Source organism: Accipiter gentilis, chromosome 29, assembly GCF_929443795.1.
Source record: "Accipiter gentilis chromosome 29, bAccGen1.1, whole genome shotgun sequence".
Classification (NCBI taxonomy): Eukaryota; Metazoa; Chordata; class Aves; order Accipitriformes; family Accipitridae; genus Astur; species Astur gentilis.
In genome coordinates, this window is record NC_064908.1 from 10,673,551 (window position 1) to 10,700,729 (window position 27,179).

The following is a 27,179-nucleotide window of genomic DNA, read 5'->3' on the forward strand; positions in this document are numbered from 1 at the left end:
AATCCTTTTGTTCTTTGGATCAGGAAGAACATTTTTTAGTACTGCTAGGATGCATTGTTTCAACTTGGTGCTTTAATGCCTTCTTAATATGCAAAGATGATTGTTTATAAGCAGATGTCCTATAGGACCTGGAGATGACATCTGGAATATTTAATCTTTTTTTGCCACGCTTTGAGGAAAAACAATGAATGTTCCTTTAAAGATGGCCTTCGGATGAGATGTAATATTTACTCTTGCTGTAGTGCCAGATCCTGTAGCTTTCAGAGCATGTGTGGAGAGGGGAGGTGAAGAGCCATGCTGTCTTTTAATCAACATCCCCCTGTACCAGGGGGACGCCACCAGTGAGCAAACAAACTGCTACTGAGCACATTTGCTGAAGATTCGTCTGCTTTGACTTTTGACAATTTACAGTGGGGAGAGGTTAGCACAGCCTCCAGCTTGCATCGTTTGAAAAGGCCAGCGAGGGGGGATCATATTCTGTCTTGGTTATTTCCACTTTGTTTTCCAGTCTCTGCAAGTTGTATTTCCCATCTTCTTTTAAGATTTAGACCAGGTGTCTGTCACACAGAGTGTACTCCGAGCCTAAGTCCCACATTTTTGGGATTTCTTTGTCTGTGAGTTTTATAGTCTCCTTCCCTACTGAAATTACCCTTTGCTCTGGTGATACGGTTACGTTCTTGGGTTTCCAAGAGTTTAGCACCTTTTCTCATGCAGCTCTATGTTGATGACACATTGGTCTTAATCATTTATGGCTTTTATTAAAAACTGATTGGTTTGATGTCTTCTCAGATCCACATCTCTAGACTATCCTCATTGAGGCTGTTTTATAGACATAATTTATCTTCTGCCCCTGTGTGACTAAAATTTTACCTACTGCTGCGGATGCAAATGCTGGTGCTTTATGCAATTACAAGATGCATGTTACATTCCTGTTGCTGCTGTTTGTCCTGGTGTCGTGGCTTGAGGCTGCTGTCAGCAATGACATATGACACAAAGATCCTCCTCGCCTCCAGCCAGCATTTGGGCTTAAATACAGCTCCTGGTGTGATCCCAGAGGCAGCCTGGCTGCGAAGGAGAAGGTCAGGAGGTGATGAGGAACGAGGGCGATTTCTCAGGTCTGAGGCTTGCCTAGTGCTAGGAAGTTTTACCAGCCAACTTGCCTTTCTTCACTGGGCCTTTGTTTCCAGCCACGCTTCTGATGAAAGGCAGAAACGGCAGCTCCTCCATTGGCTGCAGGAAACCACCTCCCCATGCGGCACGAGCCCTTGACGAACACGTGCTGCGGCCGAGTGCCAGTGTGGATGCGCTCCAGTGTCAGAGCTGCGTTGGCAGCTGCGAGCCCCGGGCTCTTACTCGTGGGGTGCTGGCTCCTGCCAAAACAGCCTCCTGCAATGGGGAGGCAGCATGGAGAAAAAACAGCTGGGAGAGGGGATTTCCGTTACCTGCCTTGAAATGCACCTCGCTGAGACATCTGGAAGCACACTGGTTTGAGCCTGCCATGCCTCTTTGCTTGACGAGGGCAGGCAGGCCCCAAGGAAACGGCTCGGATATTCTCGGTGAGCTCCCAGGAGTGGGGAGGTTTGATACAGTTCTCCCCCAACGTGCTTGTGATCCAGCAGCACAGTTGTGTCAGCAGCTTGAAGCCAATGCAGGCTCTGTCAGCAGAGCTGTATATTTTGCAGACGTGGCCAAAGAGCTGACTGCAGGAGGCCCCATTGTCTATGTGTATTTATACATTGGATGCCCAGGGATATTCTAAATTCTCCTTTAAGTGACAAGAACTCCACAAGTGGAAGTTGGTGTGGAGCTGCTAAGAGCTGCTCCTGATGCAACAGTGTCTGCTTTCAAAGAGAAATGTAAATGGTGACATGTGGCCCCCTCGTCCCTGCATGTGTTCCCTGATGAGTCAGGTATCTTAGCTTGCACTGGGATGGTAATGCTGATGCAGTTGCTGATGCTGCCAAAGCAAGGAGTCCGCAGAAGGAGATAAGACAACAGTCCTTTTCCTTGCTGGGTGCTCATTAACATTTTCTTGCAGATGTATTATTAATTAAGCTAATTTTTATTGCCCTGTAAGTATAGATGGTGCTTTGCAACCACAGAACATAACCTGCTTGTTTCCCAGAGTTTCTGAAGAATGTGTGGTACCATGTGCAAAATGAGAGTATTGGAAAAACTGACTGTGTGGTTGAATACTGAAGTAAGGTAAATCTCTGGGTTTTGTTTTCTTTTTTCCCCTCTTACTTAGCAGATGCCTGGCTTCATGGTTGACTGGGGCTGGTGAATGTGGAGCTATATGAGCAGAGAGCTAAGGACCTGTAAATGCCCTGTATGCAGAATTAGTGCAGACAGATAATAGGACTTAAGTGCAAGGAGAGTTTGCAGCATTGACCCTCCATGAGACAGAAGATTACATAGACTAAAGTAGAGTATTACATTAAAAAGAGTCTTGGGACCTGATCCAAAAACACAGAAATCGGGGAGGGATTTGCCATTAGCTTCAGTGAAAGCAGGCTGCTTGCAGTGTACCCAAGCAATGGGGCAATCAGCAATTTAAACAAAAGAAGTTAAAGAACTGTCTAAGCAAGACTGGTTGATGGAGTCTGATTATGAGATGTAGAATTTGTCCCTGCTGAAAGGCCACCGTGCCCAAGACGACTGACTTCGTAGTCTTGTTAAATGCCAATGAATTGAGATTCTGCTAATTGCCCTGGCATCGCCATTGTGGTGCTTTGTTTATGGCAAATGCAGGGTCCTTGCTGTCAGCAGCCTGCATGCCTTAAAGGTGCAGCCCTCTGCTGCTGGTGACAAGCGTATCTGCGGGGGAAAGTGTGCGCTGTCATCTCTGAATTTGCTATTGCAGATCAGTTTGGGATCTGTGTGTTTGGAAGTCCCTCGACTCTGCTGAGATTAGGTGTTTGGATCTGTATGGGTTCCTTTCTTGTGAGGTCTGCGAGGTGGCCTCTTCATCCTAACACATCCCTCAGTCCCTTTTGTGCTGGCAGTTTCCCTGGGGATGAGCACAGGCTCTTGAATTGTCCTGGTTGAACACTGTGGCTGGGTTCTGCAGCCTGTGCTGCAATCCAGGCTTTGTCCCTGGGACAGGTTGTTTGATGTTTTGCTACCTGTGATGCTTTTCCCGTCTGTAAAACAGAGGTAGTATTTTTACAAAGTTATAAGCTTGTCTTGGTGTTAGAAGCCTTTAACTGGAAGTGTTGTAGAAATACAGAATGGTTTATGTGCTCTGGTTTCTGGCTTCATTCCTTGAGATCATGGGTGGGCCTGATTAAGAGAAGTGGAAAACTTCTTCTAGAAGCACTTTGTAACACACGAACTATTTGTGATCAAAGCCAGTATGACTCCAAATGTCCAGCACTCTTCTTTGGACTTCTGATAGCAGCATTGGACATTACCTTGAAAATATGGTCTGTAATCTTTCACATGTTCTCTTATTCCATTCTTAAATTAGGCTAACATATCCTGTTCCAGCCTATGCAATTATTAACAAACCTATGGAATGATGGCATTTATTGTACGGTCATTTTGTGCTCCTTGCTAGGAAAAATCCACTTTTAATAAACAAATCCACTTTGACAATCTGTCACCGACTTTTCTAAAGCAAAAAGTTGGGTAGAAAAGTGTCACTTTAGTGACTTTTTTTTTTTTTAATCTGGGTTTTTTTTACATGTTTTTGCAAGAGCATAGCTGTTGCAGCTGGAAGTTCAGGCCAAGTTTCACAGTGCAGGTAAGCGGAGGAAAGCAGGGAGGGGACTAAAAGGGCTGGAGCCCCCCATCAGCGTCCTCTGCCACAGGCTGTGTCACAGCCATGCAGCCCAGGAGTGCCTGTTGCCAGTGCAGGTTCCTCCCAGCCACAGTCTGGCTACGGCTGCATCTGACCTTGCAAAAGCACTGGGAAAAGCTCTGCTCTGCTGGTTGATTCAGCTGTTTCATTTTTTTGAATGAGAAAAAGCCCTTAATATTTTGGCATGAATTCACAATGCTTTCCTTTATTCTGTGCATGACAAAACCATGTGGTTACAGTCTCTTGCTCAGCCTGGGTAGGATCCACTGCTTCATGGACTGCCATCAGAAGTTCAAGCCATATCTTAAATCCTACTTAAACCTCACTCTCCAGCAGATCCACTTTGTTTGGCTCTGGGCAGAAGAGTGGGAAGAAGTGTGTTATATTGAATACTTGAAGTTAAATTGCATGGAAGGAAAATCAACCGGTATTGTTTTTTAACTGCATTATCAGAGCTTTGTGAAGGTTTGGCCAATGCAGGCTACGGTTTCTGTTAACTGTGGGTATCCCTGTGTGTTACATCACCAGAGGAATAAAGGCAGGAGGAAAGGGTTTCCTGCCTATGCCAGAAGACATTACCTGTTCTTTGGGTACGTGGGTTTCCAGCCACGTGTGTCTCAACAGATTCCTCTTTCAGCATTGTTGTCCGGGGACTGTTAGACACAGGCCACCTCCGCAAATGAATTTCCAAGAATACAGTAATTTCCCCATTTCTTTCTACAGGAATACATGAATCAAAATTTTTGTTATTCTCCATATAAATTCAGGGGCTGTTTTCCCAAGCTTACTTTTAGAGCTAATCTTCACGCAGACGCTGCCATTATCTTGGTGATGCGTCTCCTCCCCTTAACTCACCAGCTGCACTGTGGTATTAAGCACATCTGCCTCTCTTGACACAAGAATGCTGTATCGCGTTGCTGCCTTCTGGGCTGGGCAGCATATGGGAGGACTAGTTAAAATCTCTATCATTTCTACTAGATTCTACGAGTTGCTTGTGTGACAGCATCAGCTTCTCCAGGGATGTGGTGCCCCAAATCAGATAAAAACCCTTTCCTCTCCTGACTGCCCCCCTTGAGCGTGCCAAGTGATCTACCTGTGGCATAGGTTATTTATATGAACACAACTTGGTGTGGGAATGAGCCCATGGTGCCTCTCATAGTGGTACATTGCAGATCCAAATCAGGCAGAAGAGGAGTGCAACTGTGTGCTGCTGAGTGCTCTGCTCTGTAATTACATAACGCGGCTAGACACGTAGGTTTTGATCTTGCAAACATTTACGCATCTGAGTAATAATTACTAATACACCATAGTATTCAGCATTACAGGGAGACGTAATGGTAATCGGTGACGTAATGGCTCAGATGCTGGCTGCACCTTGGATATAGGGTTGGACGTCTAAGCCCTAGATGTGTGGGTAGGCATGAGCCATGCTTCCATCTAGGAATGCTTCCTTGGTAGGGCTATGCAGGTGCCTTGTTGAGTGTGGGTGCAGTTTTGCTGGCAAAATAAGCCCTCCTGAGTGAAGCAAGCTAATTCCATGGCATAAAAATCTCTTGGCTAAGGGCTCCTGTAGAGGTGTTTTCCTCACAGCCCTCCTCAGCAGAGCAGAGAAGTCAGGAAGCAGGAGATGATGGTGGCGTGTTTTAAACAGCAGTTGCAGGTTCTCAGATATGAGCCACTGGATTTGTAGAAATCACCACTGACAGGATGATCATGGCAGTTCCTTTGCATGTTGAAAACTATGACTGTTAATTAAGATTGTACTGTGAGAGCTCATTTACATACAGCTCTTAGCATATACAGACTGTACCTCTACAAATCCTGATTTACAGACAATTAAAGTTAGCACTTCTGTATTGGTATAGCTAATTTGTGTGAAGACACAGGACTTAGCCAGGTTGATATAAGCATGTTTACGCTGGTATAAATGTGGCTGTGCTGCACATCATGTAAGTGTGTTGACCAAAGTCATGTTCATAGGATTGCATTTATTATGTCAGTATAACTTCGAATATGCTTTGAATTGTCTCAACAGAACTAGCATGCTGTAGAGGATGCCTTATCAGGGATAGCTAAAAAGATGTAAGAATTGTGGATGGACCAGTAATCAGGTCCTTGAATTAATTTACTTTTTTCTACATTACACTATTTCAGTGTCATTCCATGTGTTTGTATTTCTCTGTGTTGGGTTTTCTTTTTTTTTTTTTTTAATGGGTCAAATAGGGAACAAGCTATTTTGGAAACATACAGACGAAAAGCTGGAGCATAGATGCCAGTTGAGGTGAGGCTGGACCATATCCCACTGGTCATTTGCTTTGCATGCCGTGTGAAAGGTATGTTGTTGAGCAAAACAGAGTAAGGCTCAGAGTGTGGAGGAGGCAATGATTCTCCCAGAGTTGTGAGCAGGCACTCTAGGAGACATCTGAGCATTGATACCTGCCTGTTTTGGAAGGTCGTAGTCAGAGTCTTGTGCTATCAGGGCCTTTGGATCAAGTTGCGGCAAAACCCTTCAGTTTTCCTGAGGTCTGGATTCTCACTGTGTGTTACGGCAGGCTTCAGAGCGTGGGGCTTGGCCATCTGTTCCCAGAGCAAGGCAGTCTCTCGGTGCTGTGATCCTCAGCAGCTCATGTAACTTCTCCACCTTTGAATTTTAATCCAGAGGGTGGATAAATAATGTTCATCCTCTTCGCTGCTTGGTTTGTAACCTGTACAGGTGTTAAAAGCCGAAGGCGAGGCCAGCTCAGAGCCAGGCTTTGAGCCTTACTTCCTTGAAGCTGGTACTGCCTTTGCTAGCCATCATACTCATTTTCATAAGCCACCATGAGAATTTTTGTCTTTGTCAGCTTCACTAAACCATTTGCTTAAGCTTTGAAAAAAATTTTTTTGGCTTTCATATGTAAAGTCTGACGCCTCCAGGACTTCCCCTCTGATACTTCTGCTTAGTTTGTCTGAGTGGTTTTTAATCCCATGCCAGTAGGGTGTAAATGTCTGTATAGCAAATATGACTACTGCAAGTGGCTTGCTCTTCTTAGCTACCTCATGGAGCCTTCTGGAAATAGGTGGCAGAGCAAAGGTTGAAAGCCACTGGTGTATGATAGGAAGACCAGGTGCAGAGGGGCAGTTTCTGCTAATCAAAAAAGGACCCACTCAAACAGTTTTTGTTCATCTTGAGAGACAAATCAGAGTTAGTCAGATCCTTGGAATCAGCGTGGGATGAAATGAATCCATGTGCATGTGAAGTACAAGGATCCTCTGAGGTCTTCCAGAGTTCTCCAGTACCAAAACTGGTGCTGCAGTGTCATGGTTTAACCCCAGCCGGCAACTAAGCCCCATACAGCCACTCACTCACTCCCCTCCAGCAGGATGGGGGAGAGAATCAGAAGGGTAAAAGTGAGAAAACTTGTGGGTTGAGATAAAGGCAGTTTAATAGGCAAAGCAAAAGCTGCAGACGCAAGCAAAGCAAAAGAAGGAATTCATTCACCACTTCCCATGGGGAGGCAGGTGTTCAGCCATCTCCAGGAAAGCAGGGCTCCATCACGTGTAATGGCTACTTGGGAAGACAAACGCCATCACTCCGAATGTCCCCCCTTCATCTTCCCCCAGCTCTATATGCTAAGCATGACATCCTATGGTCTGGAGTGTCCCTTGGGTCAGTTGGGGTCAGCTGTCCTCACTGTGTCCCCTTCTGACTCCTTGTGCCCCCCTAGCCTGCTCGCTGGTGGGGTGGGGTGAGGAGCAGAAAAGGCCTTGACTCTGTGTAAGCACTGCTCAGCAGTACCAAAAACATCGTGGCATTATCAACACTGTTTTCAGCACAAACCCAAAACATAGCCTCATACTAGCTACTATGAAGAAAAATTAACTCTATGCCAGCACATGCAGACAGCGTGATACAGCGAACACAAACCACCATGGACTGATTTTGACAGTGGGCTGCAGTCACACAGAAACTTGCTTCCTCCCCACACTCCAGTGAGTAATATTTCAGTTAGGGCACCATTCACACACATCTTTGGTGTAGTGTCTCCATGCTGAAGGTGCTAGAAGGGCCAAAGGAAACTCCCTGAATCAGTCTGCTTTGAGGATTATTTTCTAAAGCATCCGTACTCATTGCAACCACCTGGGCTACTCTGATGAGCCCTGAAAGGTGTCTGGAATACAGTGAGACCCCATTAAGAGACTAATTTTGTCTACCCTGCTCAATGAACTTCTGGAATTTAACCTAAACTGGATTTGTCCAGTGAAAGGTACTCTGACCAGGTCTCCTCCTGCAAAGCCAACCTGCTAGACATGCAAGCAGGAATTTACTTTGCCTTTACAGAAAAGTCTGTCCCTAATTCCTGCCTCTCTGGACCAAAGTCAGCTGTGAGGTATCTGACTGCAATGGCATGTTCATGCTGGGCATGAAACAATGGATCATGAAGAGGAGCAATGCCTTGTCATGGGGCTCCTGATAAGAAGTAGACATGGGGCTGAGCTGCTGTAATTTCTTACTGAGATGATGGACTTCCTAAATTATCATTCTGCTCACCAAAAGTATTGGAGATGGCAGTTCCCTCCTCTAAGAGAGGTGTCTTGGTCCCATTTTACATTCTTGCTATCTTCTTGATAACATCCTCAGTGGGGCTGTGGAGCCGTTTTGTTCTCTGCTCCAGTTTCTAGCATTTGCTGCTCTAGCAACACTTTCAGACCCGAAGCAGCGGGGTCCTGGTGCTAACACACCACTATGGTTTAAAAGAAGGACGCAGAGCATAACAGGTGATGACCAGCTTTTGTATGAAATGGTCATGCCTTGAGATGGGAAGGATGAATGGCAGGTTGTGATATCTCATTGTCTTGCAACTGCCATTGTTTTCGTCATAAAAGATAAGAAATAGTCTTGTGTTACTGCTGCATTTATGCTATATTATTTTCCTTTTGCAGAGTGGGGATGATGACAACACAGATTAGACTGAGGCTGTATATCCACTGAAACCAGGCCAATAGCAGGCAGCATGGTTGCTTTCCTTTGTGGGTAAATAAATAACTGTTTCAGTGGTCAGCAACTCCAGCAGTTGTGCAGGCTCCTCTGAGAGCTGTGCTACCACTAGACTGTCCTTACAGTATGGATGGGCTGACCTGCCATTCATCTGTACGTCTGGAGGGGGAGAGGAAAGGGCACTGTATTTTATACTGGAAAAATGCAGGTATTGTGTGAAAATAATTCCGGTAGGCTGCAAAACTCTGGAGCCCGCTGTTGCTCTGTAGTGTGGTTTGTGGGATCCTGTCAGCTGGTTTGGCGTTTTGTGGCTTTACTATAAATGGTGATAGTGATACAATACTATGTGTTAATGCTTTTTTTTTTCTTCTCATGAGTGCTCTTCCATGCTTTGCCATGATGTTGCAGACTAGATTGACAGTGTAAAAGCCACCTGTAGATACTCTGTGGGTAAGAAGAGAATAAATCCTTTTCAGATTTTGGGCACATATTCCCACAGTTTCCTGCTGGCCCAGCCACTGACAAAATGAAGAACCAAGTGCACTGTGTGTAGCTCGAGGTGAAAACCTCAGTAGGCTCCTCCACAAGAAGTCTGACCCAACTGGGAAGTACAATTGAAGTAATTCTTAATCTGCTGCCTTTCACCTGACCTTTCCTCCCAGACCTTGGAAAGGTGTTGAAGACTGAGGACATTTAGACCATGTCCTCAAATAGGTGCATTTTGTGGCAAACAGAGTGTGAAGAGTGAGTACCAGCCATGGGGTTGACCCTGCTTCCAGTGGGTCACCTCTTTTTGTTTAGATACCGGGCTCAAAATCTTGTTTTATCAAGCTAGTGTGATTGGACATGCTCAGTCTGCAAGATTCGGTCATCATTATACAAATATATTTCTTCCTGGAACCAGAGGTCATGTGAAATGAAGCAAGAAGCCTCCATGCTCTGTTCTTTGGGATCTGCTGGTAGGATGTTCCCACCTCGTGCTGCCACCTTCTCCCATGTATTTGGCACTGTTTAGACCCCTAGCAACCTGCCTAGATTGGGGTCACAGCTACACTGCTGTATGGTGGTGGAGCTGCTCCATGCTTGATGAATCTGGGACACTTCTGCAGCATAAGCAGAAAGCTTCATGGGCTCCAGGGGTCTTGGATTTACTGTGCTTGTGCAGCTTGTTGGTACCTTTTTTACCTCCTTCTGTGCCTGTGGTTAACACCTGACATGGAGAATACAGCATCCTGTAGGCCACCTGCACCCTCTAGCAGTAGAAACAGAATTACTTATCAAGTATTGCTCTGTTCTTTTGGTACTCTTAGGCTGTTTCCATGACTTATGGAGAACCCATGGATAAACAGTGAAGGTACCAGTTTCTGGGTTCTGCAGGACTAGATAGAAGGTTGCCATTGCACTAGGCTTGCATTCCAGCTGTGTGGTCTCTTGCAAATTATACAGGCAACTCTTAGCTCTTTTCATACATGTGGGTCTTTAAAGGGAGCCTGCACTGAGAGCATAAAATGCCTATGTGAGTTTTTGGCAAGGTAGATTTTCTCTTCTGCTGCACTGTGTTGGCACCACTGGATTTAACAGCATTGCCTCTGGGTCACACTGAAATGCACAAGAGGAGCCTTCGGCTCACATACTTGCATCACATTTAGTCCACGAAAGAGCAAAGTGCATTTCCTAGGAAGAAATGATTAATTCTATATCCAGGGCCACAGCGGGGATATTAGAAAGGTGCCATCAATTTGCTGTCACAGTATTGTTAAACATGTATCCATTGCTATTTCTGAGGCTCCCAGGGAACAGCGAGGTGGGTCAAAGTGACCCAGCCAGGAACGGCAAGTGTTTAAGGAAGGCTGCCCTGCTCTGCTTCTTCCCTACAAGTAACTGTTCGAAGGAGAAGGGGTTTGCTTCCTCTTCTCTCTCTCATCGTCTTCATCCAGCTGCAACTTTCATACTACTCATGACAAATGAGGAGTGTCAGAGGTGGATTTCACCACATCACGTACTATATCTCCTGTTTGGTAAATTAGTAATACGCCACCATACTGTTCCGCAGGAATCTCTCTGTCCTGTATGCTTTTTCAGCCAGGTTGAAGGCTGGGTGGGTTTTTAAATGATGATATTTCAGAATTTGAGAACAGCTTTGATTTATTGACCTGCTGCCTCTATGAATCGAGCTGTCTGGGCTGGCATCTGGAGATAAGAAACTGTCAAGTAATTGCTTATTATTGACTGATTGCCAGCTTGGGCCGTTTGCTTGAAGAAGAATCAATAGCAGTCAATCTTCAAAGTCTAAACTCTCAGAGAGCATGACTGGTTTCCAAATTGGGAATGACAGGTCAGGATAACTCCATATCTGATATGCCAACTTCATGTTTGGGTGTAATCCTGCAACGGAGGAGGAAGCGCAGGACATGATCTTCCCGCATCAAGGCTTTCACATCTGCCTGCTCTTAAGTCTGGGATTTTTCTTTGCAGGGATTTTTAGGGACAGATCCCACCCTGGCTCCAGACCTTCCTCTGAGAAGTTGGAGCAGCCTCAGCACCACCTGAGATCAGTGGGACGTGAGGGCAGGATGAGTGCAGGCATCATTCATTAAGTCCCCAAAGGATAGAGCAGGGAGGGGTGGATGAACAGCCTGTGCTATGACACATCCAAACCAACCAGTTTGGATGCCTTATAAATAAAACAAAGCGTCTATTTTAATGCATGGTAACAGAGATTTCCTTTCTGTGGGTGATTCTATTTAGGTGACAACAGAACAAAATATCCAGTGTCACCATACGTTTTATCATTCCTTACGGAGACTGTCGCTATGGTGAGCGTTCATTTTAAAAAGCAGACATAGCCCTTATTTAACACTATCATGACATGTTGCCTTTTTTGTGGATTCACATGTAGGGCTTAAAACATAAAAGGGGCTTCATGGCATCAAAGGCATTCAAGACTTCTCAGAAAAAAAAAGTTTAGATCTTTGTAATGGCTGGGGTGAAGTCTGGCAACTGGATCTGTGAAGCAATTTCACACCTTTGGCTGTAGCTCACTCTGGATTTTCCCCAGCGCTCAGGGGTTACAGTCTGGTCTCTATGTGTCCTAGACTCAAGCAGGGTTTAAAACTTGAAATAAGAGCCTTGCGTGGGGGAGGGGAAGGCTTGGATCTCTATCAGCTACAAAGAGCAATTAAGCAACAAGACATAAAATAGATAAATGGGAAGGGGTCCGGCAGTACCCTGGTAATATGGGGAGATGAAAATGGAAGAATCTATTTCTAAAGTGTAAATATTTGTCCTTAATTTTGGAGCTTTATTTTCACCAGGAAAGCTCTGATTCAAGGTGCGCCGTTTGGGGTGAGGGAGAAATACCTCAAATAGAGCAGTTTTAATCTACAGTTGTCTAGGAGAGAATGGACAAGATTACTTGAACAGCCTTGTTTAGATACTGGATTTGTTGTCTACTAGCAAATCCTCATTTGCATGGGTCCTTAATCTGTGGAGTTAAATGTGTCTCAGGATCTGTTATCTACTGTGATGCAGAGATGAGAACTAGATTTTTAAAGCTGTTCCTTTTTATTTGAATGTTCCCCCCCCCCCAAATTATCTTCCTGATTTTTTTAAAGGCAAAGATGAGCCAACAAGTGATACAAAAGAAAAATCTGCCAGTGAGAAGAAGCTATTTTTGACTTAAGATTCGGTGGATGAACTGTCCACCAGCTTGTAGAGAAAAGCCAAGATCAGACATTTAAAACGTGTCGCAGGGAAACCACTAGCCCCCCCTCTTCCTGAAAGGGCACACTAACGTGAAATCTTTAAACCTCATTGGAGGTAGATGGTTGGGCAGAGATCCTTTCTAGAGCTCTAGGAAGGGATTAGCCCTTATTTTGGGGGCTGTTTAGCTTTGCCTGTAGTCCTGAAATGGCATTTCCTCATGTCTGCAGCAGCCCTCACTTCATGAAATGGATGCAACTGCTGAAAAAAGATCTCGCGTGAGCATGCTCACTGGAAGATTAATCCTTTAGAGGGAGTTGGAGAGTTAAGCTACTGTAATTTCTCTGCAGTTGGCTGCAGTAAACAACTGCTCTAAAGACACGAGGAAAAAAATTGACGGAGGTATATGGGATTAATGTACATATCTTTTTGTGTTTCTACTTTAAGGTTGAGGGTTTGATAAAGGTTTTTTTCTAAGAGCTGGGGAAGAGGGATCTGTGTAATGATTTTATGGGTGACCTTCATGTTGTGGTTTCTTTTTTTCCTCCAGGCCAAAGTAATCCTATTTCCTTGCAAGGCCATACTGAGGCACGGGCTGACTTTCTAGAGCTGGGGTAGAGCACCAGGGTGACTTCGTGTTGAGTTCAATGATTATACGAGGTGAGGCCTGCTGCACATTGAGCTGTGTTGGCAGAAGGGAACTGAAAACACCTAGTCCTGTTTAGTTGTGATCAGAACACAGTGGGACTCGATATTTCATGCTTCTGTTGGAAAGAAAATGTGTAAAGGGATTAGCTTTGATTGCCTACAGAATAATAGTCTCTTTTTTTTATTTTGCTCCCCCTCCTCCCCATGCCTGAGGAGCTGCAAACCTGTGTCAGATGGGGGAAGAAAAATAATCGTTGAGATATTTTGGCTTTGCTTTAAAGGATGATCACTTTTCGCATGTTGAGGAGAGAATGCCTTGCCAGCGAGGTAAGTGTTGCAGGCATACGGATTGTGTCAAGGTGAAGCCGAGCTCCTTCCTTCCCAGTCGCTGCTTTACGGGTGCATCCTGGAGGAAGGAAAACCTCTGTTAGTTCCTAGTGAGTGAACAGCGTTTTATCTACTTGCCTCCAGAAAGCGGGGGTGAAGGAGGATGTGATTTACCGCCCTTGATGCTTTATATCAGCTTCCTCCAAATACTTACAGCACAAGCGATGGAGGGCCAACCTGGGGGCTCCCAGGACGTCAAGCAGAAATACCTGGGTGGCTTGATTTTTCTCAGGCTGCTTCAGCTCAGTGCTTGAGCTGGGAGAGGCAGTGCTCACTAACCACGGCTTGCGTCTTTACCTCTTAAAAACATCTAGCTAATCCTTCTGAATGATGAGGAAATAGAGGTGAACTGTCAGCAAAACTTGCCTGGCGGGGGGTGGGGGCGGGGAAGGGCATCATTTTGAGTGTTATGTACCTAACTGGAATAAATCGCTCCCCTCAAGCTCAGGTTGTTAGAGATCACTCCTCAGCAAGTCTTCAGGACTGTGTATGAGTAGAAGAAGGGCACACCCTTCCTCCTTCGAGGAGTGAATAACAGATGTGACTCTGCCTATGCCACTGAAAATTCATGTGTTGCATGGCTATGACAGTAGTCCTGGTGGTTACCTGGTGTTAAATTTATGTCCAACGACAGCAGGATCTGTTTGTGATGTTGTGTATTGGAAAATGGCTTCATATTTCCTTGGAGTGGTGTGAAGAAGGGACTAGTAATTCAATAATTTTGCAAATGTCAGTGGCTCCCACTAGATTTGTCCTGTGGTAGCTGTCAGCTTACATGCGATACACAGGTGGATGCTAATGCTGTCAGATGAGTTCAGAAGGGCAATTCTATTACAGACTTGGCTGAGCTTGAGATGCTGCGTGTTTGAAGAAAATTTTGCCGCCCCAATGTTGAGGTTTTTTACTTAGTCCCTCCTTTTCCCCTCCTTTCCAGAAGCTCTGGCTAGCACAGATTGTCTGTTCCGTGGATGGTTTTAGGGAACATTGATGGCTGTGTGCGTAGGGGGAATAATTAGCTACCAAATGCAAATAGATTGTTTCTTGCTGTTTCAAAATCATTGTAATTTCTATTGAGGATGGGTTAATTATATCTTCATTTTGATGGGTGTAAGGAAAATGATAGAGATATAGCAATATAAATCTATATAGGGAGGGACATTGTTTTCAGAATACTGTTTTGGAAATCGTGAGAACAAAGACTTGTCTCTTAGAGGACCGTGGTTCTGTCGGGATCCAGCGGTGTTGCATGTTTCTCAGTGGTGGATGAGTATTTTCTATTTCAGATTTTTATCTTATGCCAGCAACATATCTGTCACCACGACAGGGGTTTTTCAGTTCAGAGGAAAATGCATCAAATTCTATTTCAAGTGCACTTGGTTGAAGGGCTGGGAAATAGGTTTTTTTGAAAAACAAAGGTGAAAGCAAGAAAGTTAAAATAAACCTTAAAATTTACGATCAGGGTGTAACAAAAATACATCTTTAACCTAAAGTGTGTAGGTGGGGAGCTGTTTTACCAGTACAGGACCCAGAAGTCCTGTGGTACCAGGACTGGTCCATACGCTGAAACGAGGTGCTTGTCGCTGGCTCTCCCCCAGTGCAGGTCATCGCTGTCTTTCCCTTTTGCAGTAGGTGACTTTAGGGAGCCTGGATCCATCATCTCATTCTTTATTGCAACCTCACTGGGAAAGAGAATCAAGTTATTCCTAAAGAAGTTTGGACCAGCTTTAAACTTTTTCCTTCGGTCTCCAGTACCAGGGCGGGCATCTCTGGCACTAGAAAACGGGGGAAAGGCTCAACAGAAGGACAAAGGTGACACTGGTTTCCTCAGTGCCATGCCTTTTGGCTCAAAGCCAAAGAGTAAAGCCCTCCTCCTCGTCTTCTTTTAGGGGGTTTTCAGTGGCTGAGGAGAGCCCCTAGCATGGAGCACTGTGCTTCAGCCTTACCAAGCCTTTGGTGGCCTGGGGACTTTGTGCCTCTGGATTGGAGCAGCTTTTGTGAGAGCCTCAGCCCACAACTGCTTCCCTCCTGCGCAGGGCTCTTGTCTGCCGAGAAGGCATTCAGATCCTCTCCAGCAAGCCCTGGAACTGATAAGTCTGAAAGGAAAAGATAGCTACATCCAAACTGAATTTCTGTTTAGTTTAAAGTTTGCAAATGTGTTCTTGGGCTCTGCCGCAGGATCTCTGCAGATCCCTGCTGGGGTGATCCCACGGAGTGGGCACCTCGCTCTCTGCGCGAGTCCTCCAGCCCTCCGGTATGGCCAAACCAAGCAGAGGTTGGTTCTTCAGCTTGGGCAGCTCACAGCCCACTGGAATGGGTGCAATTTTTGCTGCGTGGCAGGCTGTGAACCCCAGCAGCTGAGGGGCTGGGGCATGTCTGCTTCTGCTGCTCTGGCTGTAGGAGCAGCAGCTTACAGGGAACAGGGGGAGGCAACAGCCAGTGCTGAGGCTGGAGTCACCTGGCAACAGCAGAGGTTTCATCCCACCCGAAAACGTTACCCCAGGTGTTTAACTCACGTGTCCCACGGGTCAGGGCGGATGGGGCTGTGTGAACTGCAGTGCATGCAGGGAATGCAGTGCAGGGGACTTCTGGGTGCTTTTATTGAGATGGATAGCTTGGGCTTTTCAGGAGGATTCATTGCCTGAATTTAAAGGCTCTCCTCTTTAGATTTCTGTGGAAAATTCTGCCTGTGTGGCCAGTTTTCTCTCTTTCCACATCAGCATAACTTTGGTGGAGAAACTGAAACCTGAATTTGGGACTTGCTCACCTCTTTGGTATCGTAGCAGCCAAGGACTGTATTCAAAACAGAAAGAACAAAATGGAACTGAATCTTACAGGTGTATCTAAAGAAACTGTATGCAACCCTGGCAACCACAGGGAGGAAAAAGTTACTGTGTAATACATTGCATCAAAGTCCCAGTCTTTCATAATCAAATGATGACCACTTCAAAGCCTGGTGTCTTTTCTTCTCTCCCTTCTAACTGCTTCAGCCAACCTTTAGTCAATTGGCAATGACTTTAAAACCAGACATTATGATATAAGCCTTGTAATTATTTGCTGTGATGAATCCTCTTTCTGCTGTGAAGCTGTGTGGAAGGGTTTTCTGTAACTCGCAGCATTTTTCCACCTTCATCCCTTACTGAAGCTCACTTCAGAGCAGAAGTTTTATCTCCTCCTCTCCTGCCTTCCTGGCCATTTTGAAATCCAGTTTATGGCTGCATTTCAGCTTCCTTAACACCCTGAACTAGCTCCTTGCTGCTACAGCCTTGCTTCGTGCCCTTTCGCAGTGCTCTCCCTCCGTCCAGAGCCCTCCGGACGGGCTGCTGGGTCTTCTGCATGTCCTGGGCGAAGCAGAGAAGGGCCTTGCAGCATCTCCCAGCAGACCGTGTGGGAGCCCTGGTGAGGCTGGTGAAGCCCTGCTTGAGACAGGACTGGAACAAGCCTGAAAGCAGCAGCTGGCAAAGGGGACTCCCTACGCCCCTACTCCCTGAGAATTAATAAGTGAACTTACGGGCACGGGGGAAGGAGCTGCGTTTTTTTAACCTGGCTGTGAAATTAGTAAAATAACTACGTTCCCGTGGTGGATGAGACTTAATGAATTGATCAGCATGGAGGACATATGTTTGGGATTCTGAGTGTTAGAGAGGCAATACAATGTGGTATGTTATGCTTGGAAAATTATGGTCTGTGATGAAAGGGAAGATGGAAGAAAAAATCCTGCTTTGAAGACCTGCATCCACCTGCAGGGGAAAGATGGAATTAAACAGAGCAGGGAGAGAGCAGAAACGTAGGAGACAGGGCTGTGAGCATGGCAGTCGGAGGAGGAGAGGACCAGGAGGGATGGATGGAGGGGCTGTGCTGGAGGAGGCTGGCTTTGAAAGTGGTGGTGAAGTGACTTGGTGGCTCCTAAAAATGTAAAAAAAAAAAAAAAGAGGAAAGGAACTGCAGGTGATTCTTCAAGCGCCATCTAGTCTGTGACCTACTTGCTGGCACAGTGATTTGCAGCTAGAGAAGCAAACAGAAGAAATGGCTGCTCCCTGTGGGAAGGGCAGGGGTGCTGGTATGTGCAGGAACTCTTTCCAGTGGTGCTTTCTTCAGCTGCTGCAATACGGCTGTGCCTGGGCACCTTGAGTTTGCAGAGCCACTGTTAGAGAAAGCAAAGGGAGCAGCTCTGAGCCATGCATTTCCCTCTGGTGTCACAGCAGTGGAGGGAGACAGTGCCGGATCCTGGAACCAGGCTCAGATTTATGAGCTGGCTTAAACACGTGGGCTCCTTGATGCACGAGTGAGCTCCTTCCCTGGAGGGGTGCGGGGCACTACATAACTGGCCTGTCTGGGGACACGGCTCACCAGGACACAATACTAACAGTAGAAATTATTCATCCCTAACCTCCTTAATAATCCACTGCAAACTAAAAGTCTGCTTTCTCCTGCTTCTGCTCCTTCAGGAGCCCCCACTAACCTGATCATTCTTAATCTCATCTTATTTTCCAGATCATCAATTTGATTTCTCAGTACTTTTACAGTCCTTAGTGTTCCTGGGAATCTGTGCCTCCATCAATTATCTCTCTTTCTTTTTCGAGGCTGTAGCAACCTTGAACCACAGTTTCCATACTATTTTTATAACTCACACTGCTTATTAGAGGAGTCCTTCAGAAATAACTGTACAGTTCTTACCAAGATATCCCCAAATTTTCTGAGTAAATAATAACTTCATCTCTAGCTAATATGAACTTGGAAGGCTCCCCTTTTCCTCTTGTTCACCTCTCCCACTGGTGTTTGGGAGATAAATGCCTTACCTTTAATTTAATTCATATATGTAGGTATACATGCATGTCACAGTGTATTGGATACTCCTTTAACCATATTAATCATGATGCTGAGCATCTAGTGCTACAGGCTGGCGTCAAATAGTGGCGTTGATTAGACAGTTGCTCTTCTCCTTTGCATTCATCAGCAAGCATTAGCATATAATCTTCCTTTGCTTGATTTGAAACTGGTTCCAGTATCTTCTACAGTGCTTGAAATCCAGATAAATTCACTAATCTCAACAGACTCAATGTGGCTTTACTGGGGGCAGAGCCTTGGATGAGGAGGAGACCCTAAAGAGCAGTGACCTGCTGTTGTCAGTGTGTGGTGCCATGGCTACTCTTACTCCTGTGACACCTTTCCCACTGGGACTAGGACTGCATCTAGCCTGGGGCTGCTTCAGATTTACCTCTGTACAAAATGAGATTGGGAAGTAGCCATTGTATCTTTTTTTGGGGGTGTTCAAAGTTGCTATATTAAATAAATAAAAAAAGTGGTTCTAAGAGTGTCTGAAATGACAGCTTTCCTCCTATTGATGGCATATAGGGAGTTATTTGTGAGTTAGCAGTCCAAGGTTATTTAACTACAAAACTTCTGCAGTTGCCTTGCAAACTCCGTCCAAGAAAATCTTTTCTTTGGAAAGAAAAATGAAAAAAAGTCCTCTGTTTTTCATAAGTTATGAATTGTGCTCATGTCTAAGCTGATTATTTTATTTATTCCAATAATCCTCTCTTCCAGAATAAAGGAAAATTAATTGTCTTCCTATTTCCATAATGATTTGCCCTTCAGACAGTTGCCAGGCAAAGTGCTTAAAACCTGAAATGAAAAGATGGTGAATGTTTAAAATCATTGAGCTACTGTAGGAACATGTTTGTATTTTAATAGGGTGGTATTCAAGTAGTCCCAGAGAGTGCTATTTGCTCTGTGTTCTGTAGGATTATAAGGGCTTTTTTTTGCTTCTGCATATGAAAATGGGGTCAAGCCTGCTGTGGTAGATACTGCAAGTCTTATGTAGGATTTTGCTAGCAATATGGACTGCCTGCAATTGAAGCCCTAAAATTATCCAGCATTAATGGGCAGCGTTGTCCTTGGGCTTCGTTGTTTTTGTTTGCTGGGAAGGTGGCTTTGCTGCATTTCAGTGCCTGGAGATGGGCAAGGACTTACTTCCTTACAGGTGTGATGGGACAAGATTTTCCCTATAAGAGCTTTTCACTGACACCTACCCAACTCTTGGTTATTTTTAACTTTGACTGGCTGAAAAAAAAGTTACCTGATTAATTTGGGAAAATGCTGGAATGCTTCCTTAAAAGGCTCAAAAGTGATGTAATATTCAGTGATGAATCTCAGAGCTAAATTAGAGCTTTTGTGGGTGCGTTAGTTGAGGAAGGGAGTTTCATATTTTATCACCTAACACATTTATTTTTTATACCAGGCTACGCATTCAGGGCTCCTGACTAGCTGGGCACAGTGGTGAAGCCGGTGTGGAAGCAGTGACACAGCTCCAGATCTAGACCAGCGTCAGGGGAGTGGTGAATCTGTCCTCCACTTTGCTTTCCAGTTTTATTCCAATAAGCTTTGAGAAATACATAAAAACTTGAAGTTAGGGATGGCTGTGCTTCCAGTGGGGGATTATGCTGAGGGAGGGTGAAGAGAAGCAGCACAATGTGTTTAAAAACAAGAGTCTTGCATAATGAAATGGGTTTGTTGCCCAGTCATTCATGTCCCCATAAGCATTGCACATCCAGGTGTGGGCTCCCAGGTGTAGGGATAGTGGAGGTGGAGCTCATCTCCACTGTATTCAGGGAGAAGGTGCTGGCACCAGACCTGGATGTGGCCCTGGCTCTTTCCTCATCTCAGAGCATGACCAGAGGCGTTGGGGACAGTTTCAGTGCTGTGTTTCAACACAAGAAACCACATGGCAATAAATTCCTCATATCTGTTGTATGTTTCCCTCTCCCCATATGTGAAATTGCTCCAAAGGAGCAGAGTGTAATCCATCACAGAAGAGAGAAGGGTAGGAGTTAATTCATTTTCATGATCTTTCCATAGCACTTAGTCCAGCTAACAGTAATTTGTCTTACTTGGCTGCTGCAGTAATCTCATAAGGGACCCACTGGGAGAAGGCTGGGCACAAAGGACCCATGGCCCCTGGGTATTTCCATTAGCCAAAGAGCACATGTGATCATCTGTTGCATTTACAGCCAGGGTTTTGTGCTGCCATCTCAAGCAGAAGGACAGTGGAGGTATCTTAATAGTACCCAACTGCAGGAGAGTACCATACCCAGGTGAGATAGTGGTTCATCGCCCAAATGTCCCTTAGCACAGGGGAGGGAGGGAGACTCTCCCCTGGTTAGAGTGAGCTTAGGGAACATAAAACCGGGTGTGTGAATATCCTCTTTGGGTCTCACCTCAATCTTTGGTTATCTGTTAAAGTTCATAAACCTGGCAGGGGAATTCATTAATCCGAGTCTTGACAGACTTTGATTTTGCCAAAGGTTGATTTCAAATCACTCTCCCTACTCTTAGTAGGGGTCTCAGAGTTCCCAGGGGGGTGTAGGTATAGGCTGCAGCATAAAACTGCCCAGTTTTGTTCATTCTGTAGCTGGTATGGATTCCTATTTCTTGCTGTCGGTGCACTTGGTTTGTTGCGCATAGCATGGAGGAAGTTATCCCAGACAGAGAATGCTCAGGTGGCCACCTCCTGTCTGTCGAGAGCTGCCTCTGATTTCAGTATTTTAGGCTCAGTCTCTTAAATCACAGATGGAGCTGTATTTCCAGCTAGTACAAACCCATAAAGTTACTGAAGTAGGTGAAAATACTCTAATTTACAGCAGTTATGGTCCTGATCCGTAGGCAGCGTAAGCTACATATGCATGATGTGGAGGGAGAAGCCTGAATTTATCAGTCACGCAGAGTCTTGTGTAAAATAGCTCCATGCTTGCTGGTGTGGTTGCCAGAAGGGCTTTTGAAATGGCAAAGGTTGTGAAATCCTGGCAGGCAATGTCAGAGGAGGGGAGCTGGGCTAGAGGAGGACATGGCCCCTTCCTACAGCACAGCTAAGACTGGAAAAGTGGGTGTTAATGGCTATATCTTGCAAGGCACCTTCCTCATGCTCCAGGCATTCTGTGTGCTAGGCAGTGACCTGTAGGCCTTTGTCAAATGAGTTTTATAGACATAGCCTTTTCTCCTGATCTTTTGATGGTTCTTTGCAGGAGTAACTGTGTTTGTTTGCTGGGGGCTGTTACTAGTCCCGTGAGACAATACTGCTTTTGAAAATTAATAATTTTTTTTTAGTCAGCACTACTATATAGATAATCTTGTCCTTTTGTCTCCTGTTCCCCGAGGGAGTTTCTGCCCTTCCTGGATCTCATCCTGGTCCCTGCTTGCGAAAACAAATCCCGGGTTGCTTATGAAATTGGTTGTCTGATGCACTGCATCATCTATGATTGTGCAGGGAGGGAAGGAACTGGTGCCCTGCCAGAATAGCAGCGTGTTAAACGTTTTGCTTTGGCTAAGGTCATCCAGTCTTCCTTTGTCTGTATCCCCTGTCTAGCTGAAGTAATAAAAGTTTATCATATTCGGGTCCTCAAGAGTATTTTCTCTTGGTCTTGTGGTTAGGATTGATTATTGCATGGCATCAACGGTCTTTCCTTCCTCTCCCCTCCCAGCACGTCAGGTTATATATTACATATGCACAGGAGGTAGATTGAAGGAGCTAACAGATCTCCATTGTTAACCATGAGCCTGTAAATGAAAGTTTAGTGCCAGCAATATCACTGTATGTTCTGGTCTTTCATCCTCCCGAGCTGATGGACAAGAAAATTATGCAAAGCAGGCGATGGTAGGTGCTACCCTGCTTGTGCTGCCTGTTCAACTCCTCCTGGTGAGCAACTCCCCCAAGAAACACCCTTGTAGTCCTGCTTTTTGGTGGGAACAACTTGTTTCAGCTGTCCTTGCTGTGAAGTGGCCTGGGCTGACTGGTTTTTCTGGTGGGCACCTTCGTCATGAGCTGGTGTTCCTGAGATGGTAGCTCCAAGGGCATCGCTAGGTCCTGTGTGTGAACTTCAGGAGGAAGAGGAATTCACAATGATCATGTGTCTAGTAGGCTGCATCTGTGTAAAAAAAAAAAGAAAAAAATCTTCTTCTCTTATTTTTGTAAGATTGGTAGTATTGTTTGCTTTGAATGTTTTATTTTGCTTTTTCGTGGTTGTGGGTTTCTTTGTCTCTATGCACCTATAACATCACAGCGCTGAGCACAAGTGTTAACTATAAAATTAGAGCCATCTGTGAGGTCTGGGACTAGGGGTGGGGAGGAAGGGGAGGTGTCGCTTCCAAAAATCTGGTTAAAAATCAAACTGCTGGATTTTCAGTGACAGTTAAGTAGTAGCTGCTTGCCTCTGTTTACTTTTCCTTGGGATTTGAAAACTCACGCAGGCCCTGTACGCTGCAGTAGTAGATGGACGCGTAACTCTGCACGGAGTTTCACTAGCCTGTTAGGGTTGGGCTGGGGTACATCTGGAGGGCTCATTTCTCAGCACTGCAGATTTGTTGTTTTCCTCACAGAGCTCTTGTCTGAAGAGATGCCGATAGACGTTTGCTATTGATTCTTTGTCTGGAGAGAGAACTGGAATAATATATACATATATATATATTTTTATGCGAGTATATGTGTGTGTATATATATTTTTCTACATCAGATTGACTGAACAAACTTTTCTCATACTGAGTCACTGCTGCATTTTGAGGCAAGTAGAAGACTTGCCATGTCTGAGATGATGGTTATTGGGCCTTTTTGAGGTTTCCAGGGCTCAGAAAAAAATGAGGAATGGATGATTTAGATTTGGGGGAACAACAACAAAACAAACAAATCTTTATCACATTTCAAATATTCCATCTCCCCCCCACTTCCAAATGTGCTTTTTAAAGAGTTACAAATGCTTGTTGGCATAGAAACTACAGAATCTGAGTGAAGCTTGCAAATGTAAAAGGAGCCATTCTGCCTGAGCAACATGGACTGAGCCTCTGCAAAGCTGGCTAAAATCTTTTATGAGGCAAAGAAAATTGTCCAGATGTTGCTCGAATTATAATGGCACTAAATATTTAGGTTTTTCAATTTGCACTTAAATCCAAAAAAACTTGAAATGTAGGGAATGCAGATCCATTACCACTGGGCTTGTTTCTTATGAAAGAATTTGTAGTCCAAAAATATTGCTAAAATCTGTTTGGCTCTGAGCAGTGCCAAATCCTCATTAAAACATGTGGATATTTCTGTGGTTTAATCTGTTAGAAATGCATTCGGGATCCAGTTATGTTAAATTAAGCAACAATATTGGCCTGGATGTTGTTTGAAATATTAAATGTGGCAGTCGGAACACCAAGCAAAATGTTTGCACATTTTAATCGCTCGATGAGTAATTTTTTTATTTTATTCCGAGGAATGATCGAGAGTGCTTAAAAACTGTCCCTGCTCTCCTCGATTCGCCTCCTTCCCCGCGCCAGGCTCCGGGAGCGGTGCAGCATCCTGGCTCCTCGCTTCCCCTTCCAGTGCGGGGCCACGATGGGATGGAGCTGTGGCGTGCCGGGAGGATGCTGCTCCCTTTGAGCATGCTCCTCGCCATCTCCTGTGGTGCGGAGCGCGTGGATGTGCCGGTGTAGGCCTCTAAAATCCTTGACGGGAATCTAAAATGCCAGCACGGCCAAACAGAGGTATGCATCCCGCCAGGCTTTCCTTAAGAGGGTTTTACTGCTGATTCTTCACTCCATTGGGGTTTCCTAAAGATTGCCTCAGACAAAATGCCTCTAAAATGGCTCAGCGGCACATAGCAACGGGTTGTCTCCTGGCTAGTTTATCCCCTGCGCCGGAGGCTCCGGCAGCATGGAGCCTCTGCGCTTGCCAGCTGTGCTCTGCAAAGGGTCGCGCCGAGGGTGCTGCTGCTGGGAGGGCTCCCTCCGCGCCTCTCCCTCCCCGGCAGGTAAGGCCATGGATTGCAAAGGCGCTTCGTCTTGCCAAGTATTTATTTTTTATTATTATTAATTTTTTTCCCCCAATTGTTAATTGCCTCGTGGTAAGGCAGGCCCCCTTTTTTTCTGCTTTAAATGCAGCTGTGCCGAGGAAGGGCTTCGCTGTTGTGAATGTCGGAGCGGATGGCAAAGGGAGCCATGAAACGCTGCTCGCAGCCTACAGTGCCTTGGGACACATTCATAATATATAGTATGTAGAAAATATCACTGCTGGGCGGGTTTTTAATGGGGTGTGGGGAACTGTTTCTTTTTAAATTTTACACATTGCAAAAGTAGTTCTATATTGGTGCCTTGTTCATTGTTTAAGGTTAAAAATGAGGGTAGTTGGGTATATTAGCAGTTTTTTCTACAGCCTTTTGTTTTGGGGCCTTTTTAATTGCATAGCAGCTTGTGTTGTATTAAAATGAACACCTAGCTGGAAAGTGGTACAAAGCAGGATTGTGTTACCAGTACCTGTGTGTGACTTGATAGCATTCATGCCTCTTTGTTGTCAGACACCAAAAGGGCAGTGTAGAAGGTTATTGGGCTCAAAATTCAGCCATGCTTTACTTTTTCTTTTTTTCTTTTCCTCTTTAGTGTAAAGTGCATACTTTTCTGTGGGATAGTTTGATTTAAAGAAAAACAAACCAACACTGAAGCTTCAGCGCAATTTTCATTATTATTTTAATTTAAAGAATAAGTGTATGATGCTAAACGGGGATTGTTAATCATTAATGATGAAAGAAAGCAAGTGAAAATATAAGGCATAATGGAATGGAGGTCATCGCTGTAAATGTCTTTTGCAAAAGCAAACAGGCATGCTGGGGAGGGGAGGCAGAAGTCCAGAGTCAGAAGAGAAATCAGCATCAACCCTTCTTTTGGCTAGTTTTTGTGGCTGTGAAATGCATCAAGTAGAAGGTCCAAGCCCCAACAAGGTCCTTAGGGGGAGGTCTGATGGCTTGATCGTTATGCTTCCTTGTTTGATTGCTCATCCCGTTGTGCCTCTCTTGGCTTTGTCAGCTTCGCTGTGGGCACCCCGTAGCACAAACTAACTTCAAGCAGGTGCTTAATTTATTTAAGCAGGTTTTTTTATGCTTAAAATGTGTTGCTAACTTGGACCAAAGTGCCTTGGAGCTTGCAGAGTCAAGGCTATGATACATGGGAGAGGCTCAGAGGCACGCTCTTCCCCCGGATTTGTGTGTTAGCTGTGCAGGGCTGGTCAAGACCCCCTTCGCCAAGGTGACAGTGCCAGCTGCCTTGCACAGATCTTCACCTACAGGGTCCTCACTTCTTCATAGTAAGCATGAACTTCGGGACGTTTGATGAAGCAGTAAAGCCTGGGTTACCTGCAAGTATGAGTGTTTTATCAGAAGGAGTATCTGATATTGCCTGAGCCTTTGGCTAAAAACTGCGGTCTAGCAAAGCTGCAGCGGTGCGGCAGGATGGGTGGCCAGGGCTCCCAGCGGGCTGTGGTGTGCGAGGGGAGCCTTCAGTTCCACCACTTGTTTCACTCACCAGTTTTATTTGCAAGGGGATGTTGCTCTTCATTGTTGGACTGGGTTCATGGTTTTGCTGCACTAATACTTGCTTAACAGTTCACCTTACAAGTGGGATAGGGACAGCTGTTTAAAACCTGAATTTTCAGACACGATCTGATATGCATTTAATAGAGCAGCAGGACAAGGCAGGCCAAACTTGTAGAAAAAATCTTAAATAAAGGACAGAGAAGCAAGAAAACTCTTCCTTCTATTTCCACATATGTGGATGTGTGCACATATGTGTTCAGTTATACACATTATCACTTTTCATTGGTCAGGCGTTAATAGGGAAGAGTATTTAGATTTATCCTTAGGTTATATTAGGATACCAGAGACTGTTCTTGGCAGCAGCAGTACCTTCGTATCCGTTGGGTCAGTGAAGTGCGTATATATCTTTGGAGTCAATTTGGTGGGTTTTGAGACTAGAGCAGGGATCTTGGCAGGGTTTTATGGATTTTGGTTATTTCCACATGGGTTTGCTCACTTTCAGAATCTGCAGAATAAAGCAGTTAAGCCTCATTGCTCCCTGCACCTTGAGGTGAGCAGCAGCAGGATCTTTGTTTTAAAACCTGCCCCAAGAGGATAGTAAGAAAGGATTAGAAAGACAGAAGTGGGATGGAGAGAATAAACTAGAAATGGAGAAGAAAGAAAATACAGGAATTAAAAATAGGGGAAGAGAAAAAATGGCATGGACAACAAAAGCTTTGAAAGGTGAGGGATTGGGCATCTGTGCATGTGAACAAGTGCAAACAGAAGAAACTGATCCCAAAGCAAGGTTAACGAAAAGGCACCTGAATATGTAGGCAAGAAGATGGGAAACAGGTGAAGATGGCAAACAAAATGAGGGATTGGGAGGCAAGTACTGATCATTGCCTCTGCAGCAGGCTGCAGTATATTTATTTTAATTGTCCTTTATGCCAGTGACTAAGTGATACAAAAAAGTCCCTTGAGCCCTGAATATGGATGGAGTGATGAAGGGGAAGGACTGACCCTTCCGTTCTTCACCGGGAGCATCTCAGAGTGTCTCTGGTTCCCATTGTTTAGGAGAGGCTGGAGAAGGCAGTGCTCTACCAGGCTGAGAAACCTTCTGATTCCGAAGGTCTTCCCACAAAGCCCGTGAATGGTTGAAGGAGAGGAAATTGAGCACAACTGTACCTGGCTAATGAATGAAGAAGTCGTGTAAGTCACATTTCCCACATCTGTCTTATGGTTGTGTCACAGTCTCGCGCTGTCCACAATGCCGAAAGTGCCATGTTTGCATCAGGACAGTTGACTGTTTCAGCACTGCAGCCCAGTGAAGACAAAACAAAGGTTTTTT

General features: G+C 45.1%; 1 protein-coding gene across 9 annotated transcripts in view; it reads left to right on the forward strand.

Moving 5' to 3' along the window:
* EHMT1 (euchromatic histone lysine methyltransferase 1) overlaps window positions 1-27,179 on the forward strand; it is a 124,187-nt gene that overhangs the window by 8,488 nt on the left and 88,520 nt on the right. The window contains exon 1 of one of the 9 annotated variants that reach the window (XM_049832223.1): window positions 12,845-12,884. The exons of 4 other annotated variants lie outside the window; for them this stretch is intronic. Coding sequence is in view for 1 of the 5 variants with exons in the window: in XM_049832215.1 (XP_049688172.1) it covers window positions 13,413-13,457 (45 nt within the window). In the remaining 4 variants the exon portion in view is untranslated. Of the gene's footprint in view, window positions 1-12,844; window positions 12,885-13,075; window positions 13,143-13,385; window positions 13,458-24,433; window positions 24,535-26,974; window positions 27,041-27,179 lie in introns of those variants that run through there. 4 more of the 9 variants (XM_049832224.1, XM_049832215.1, XM_049832221.1 and 1 more) reach the window with 4 other exon arrangements.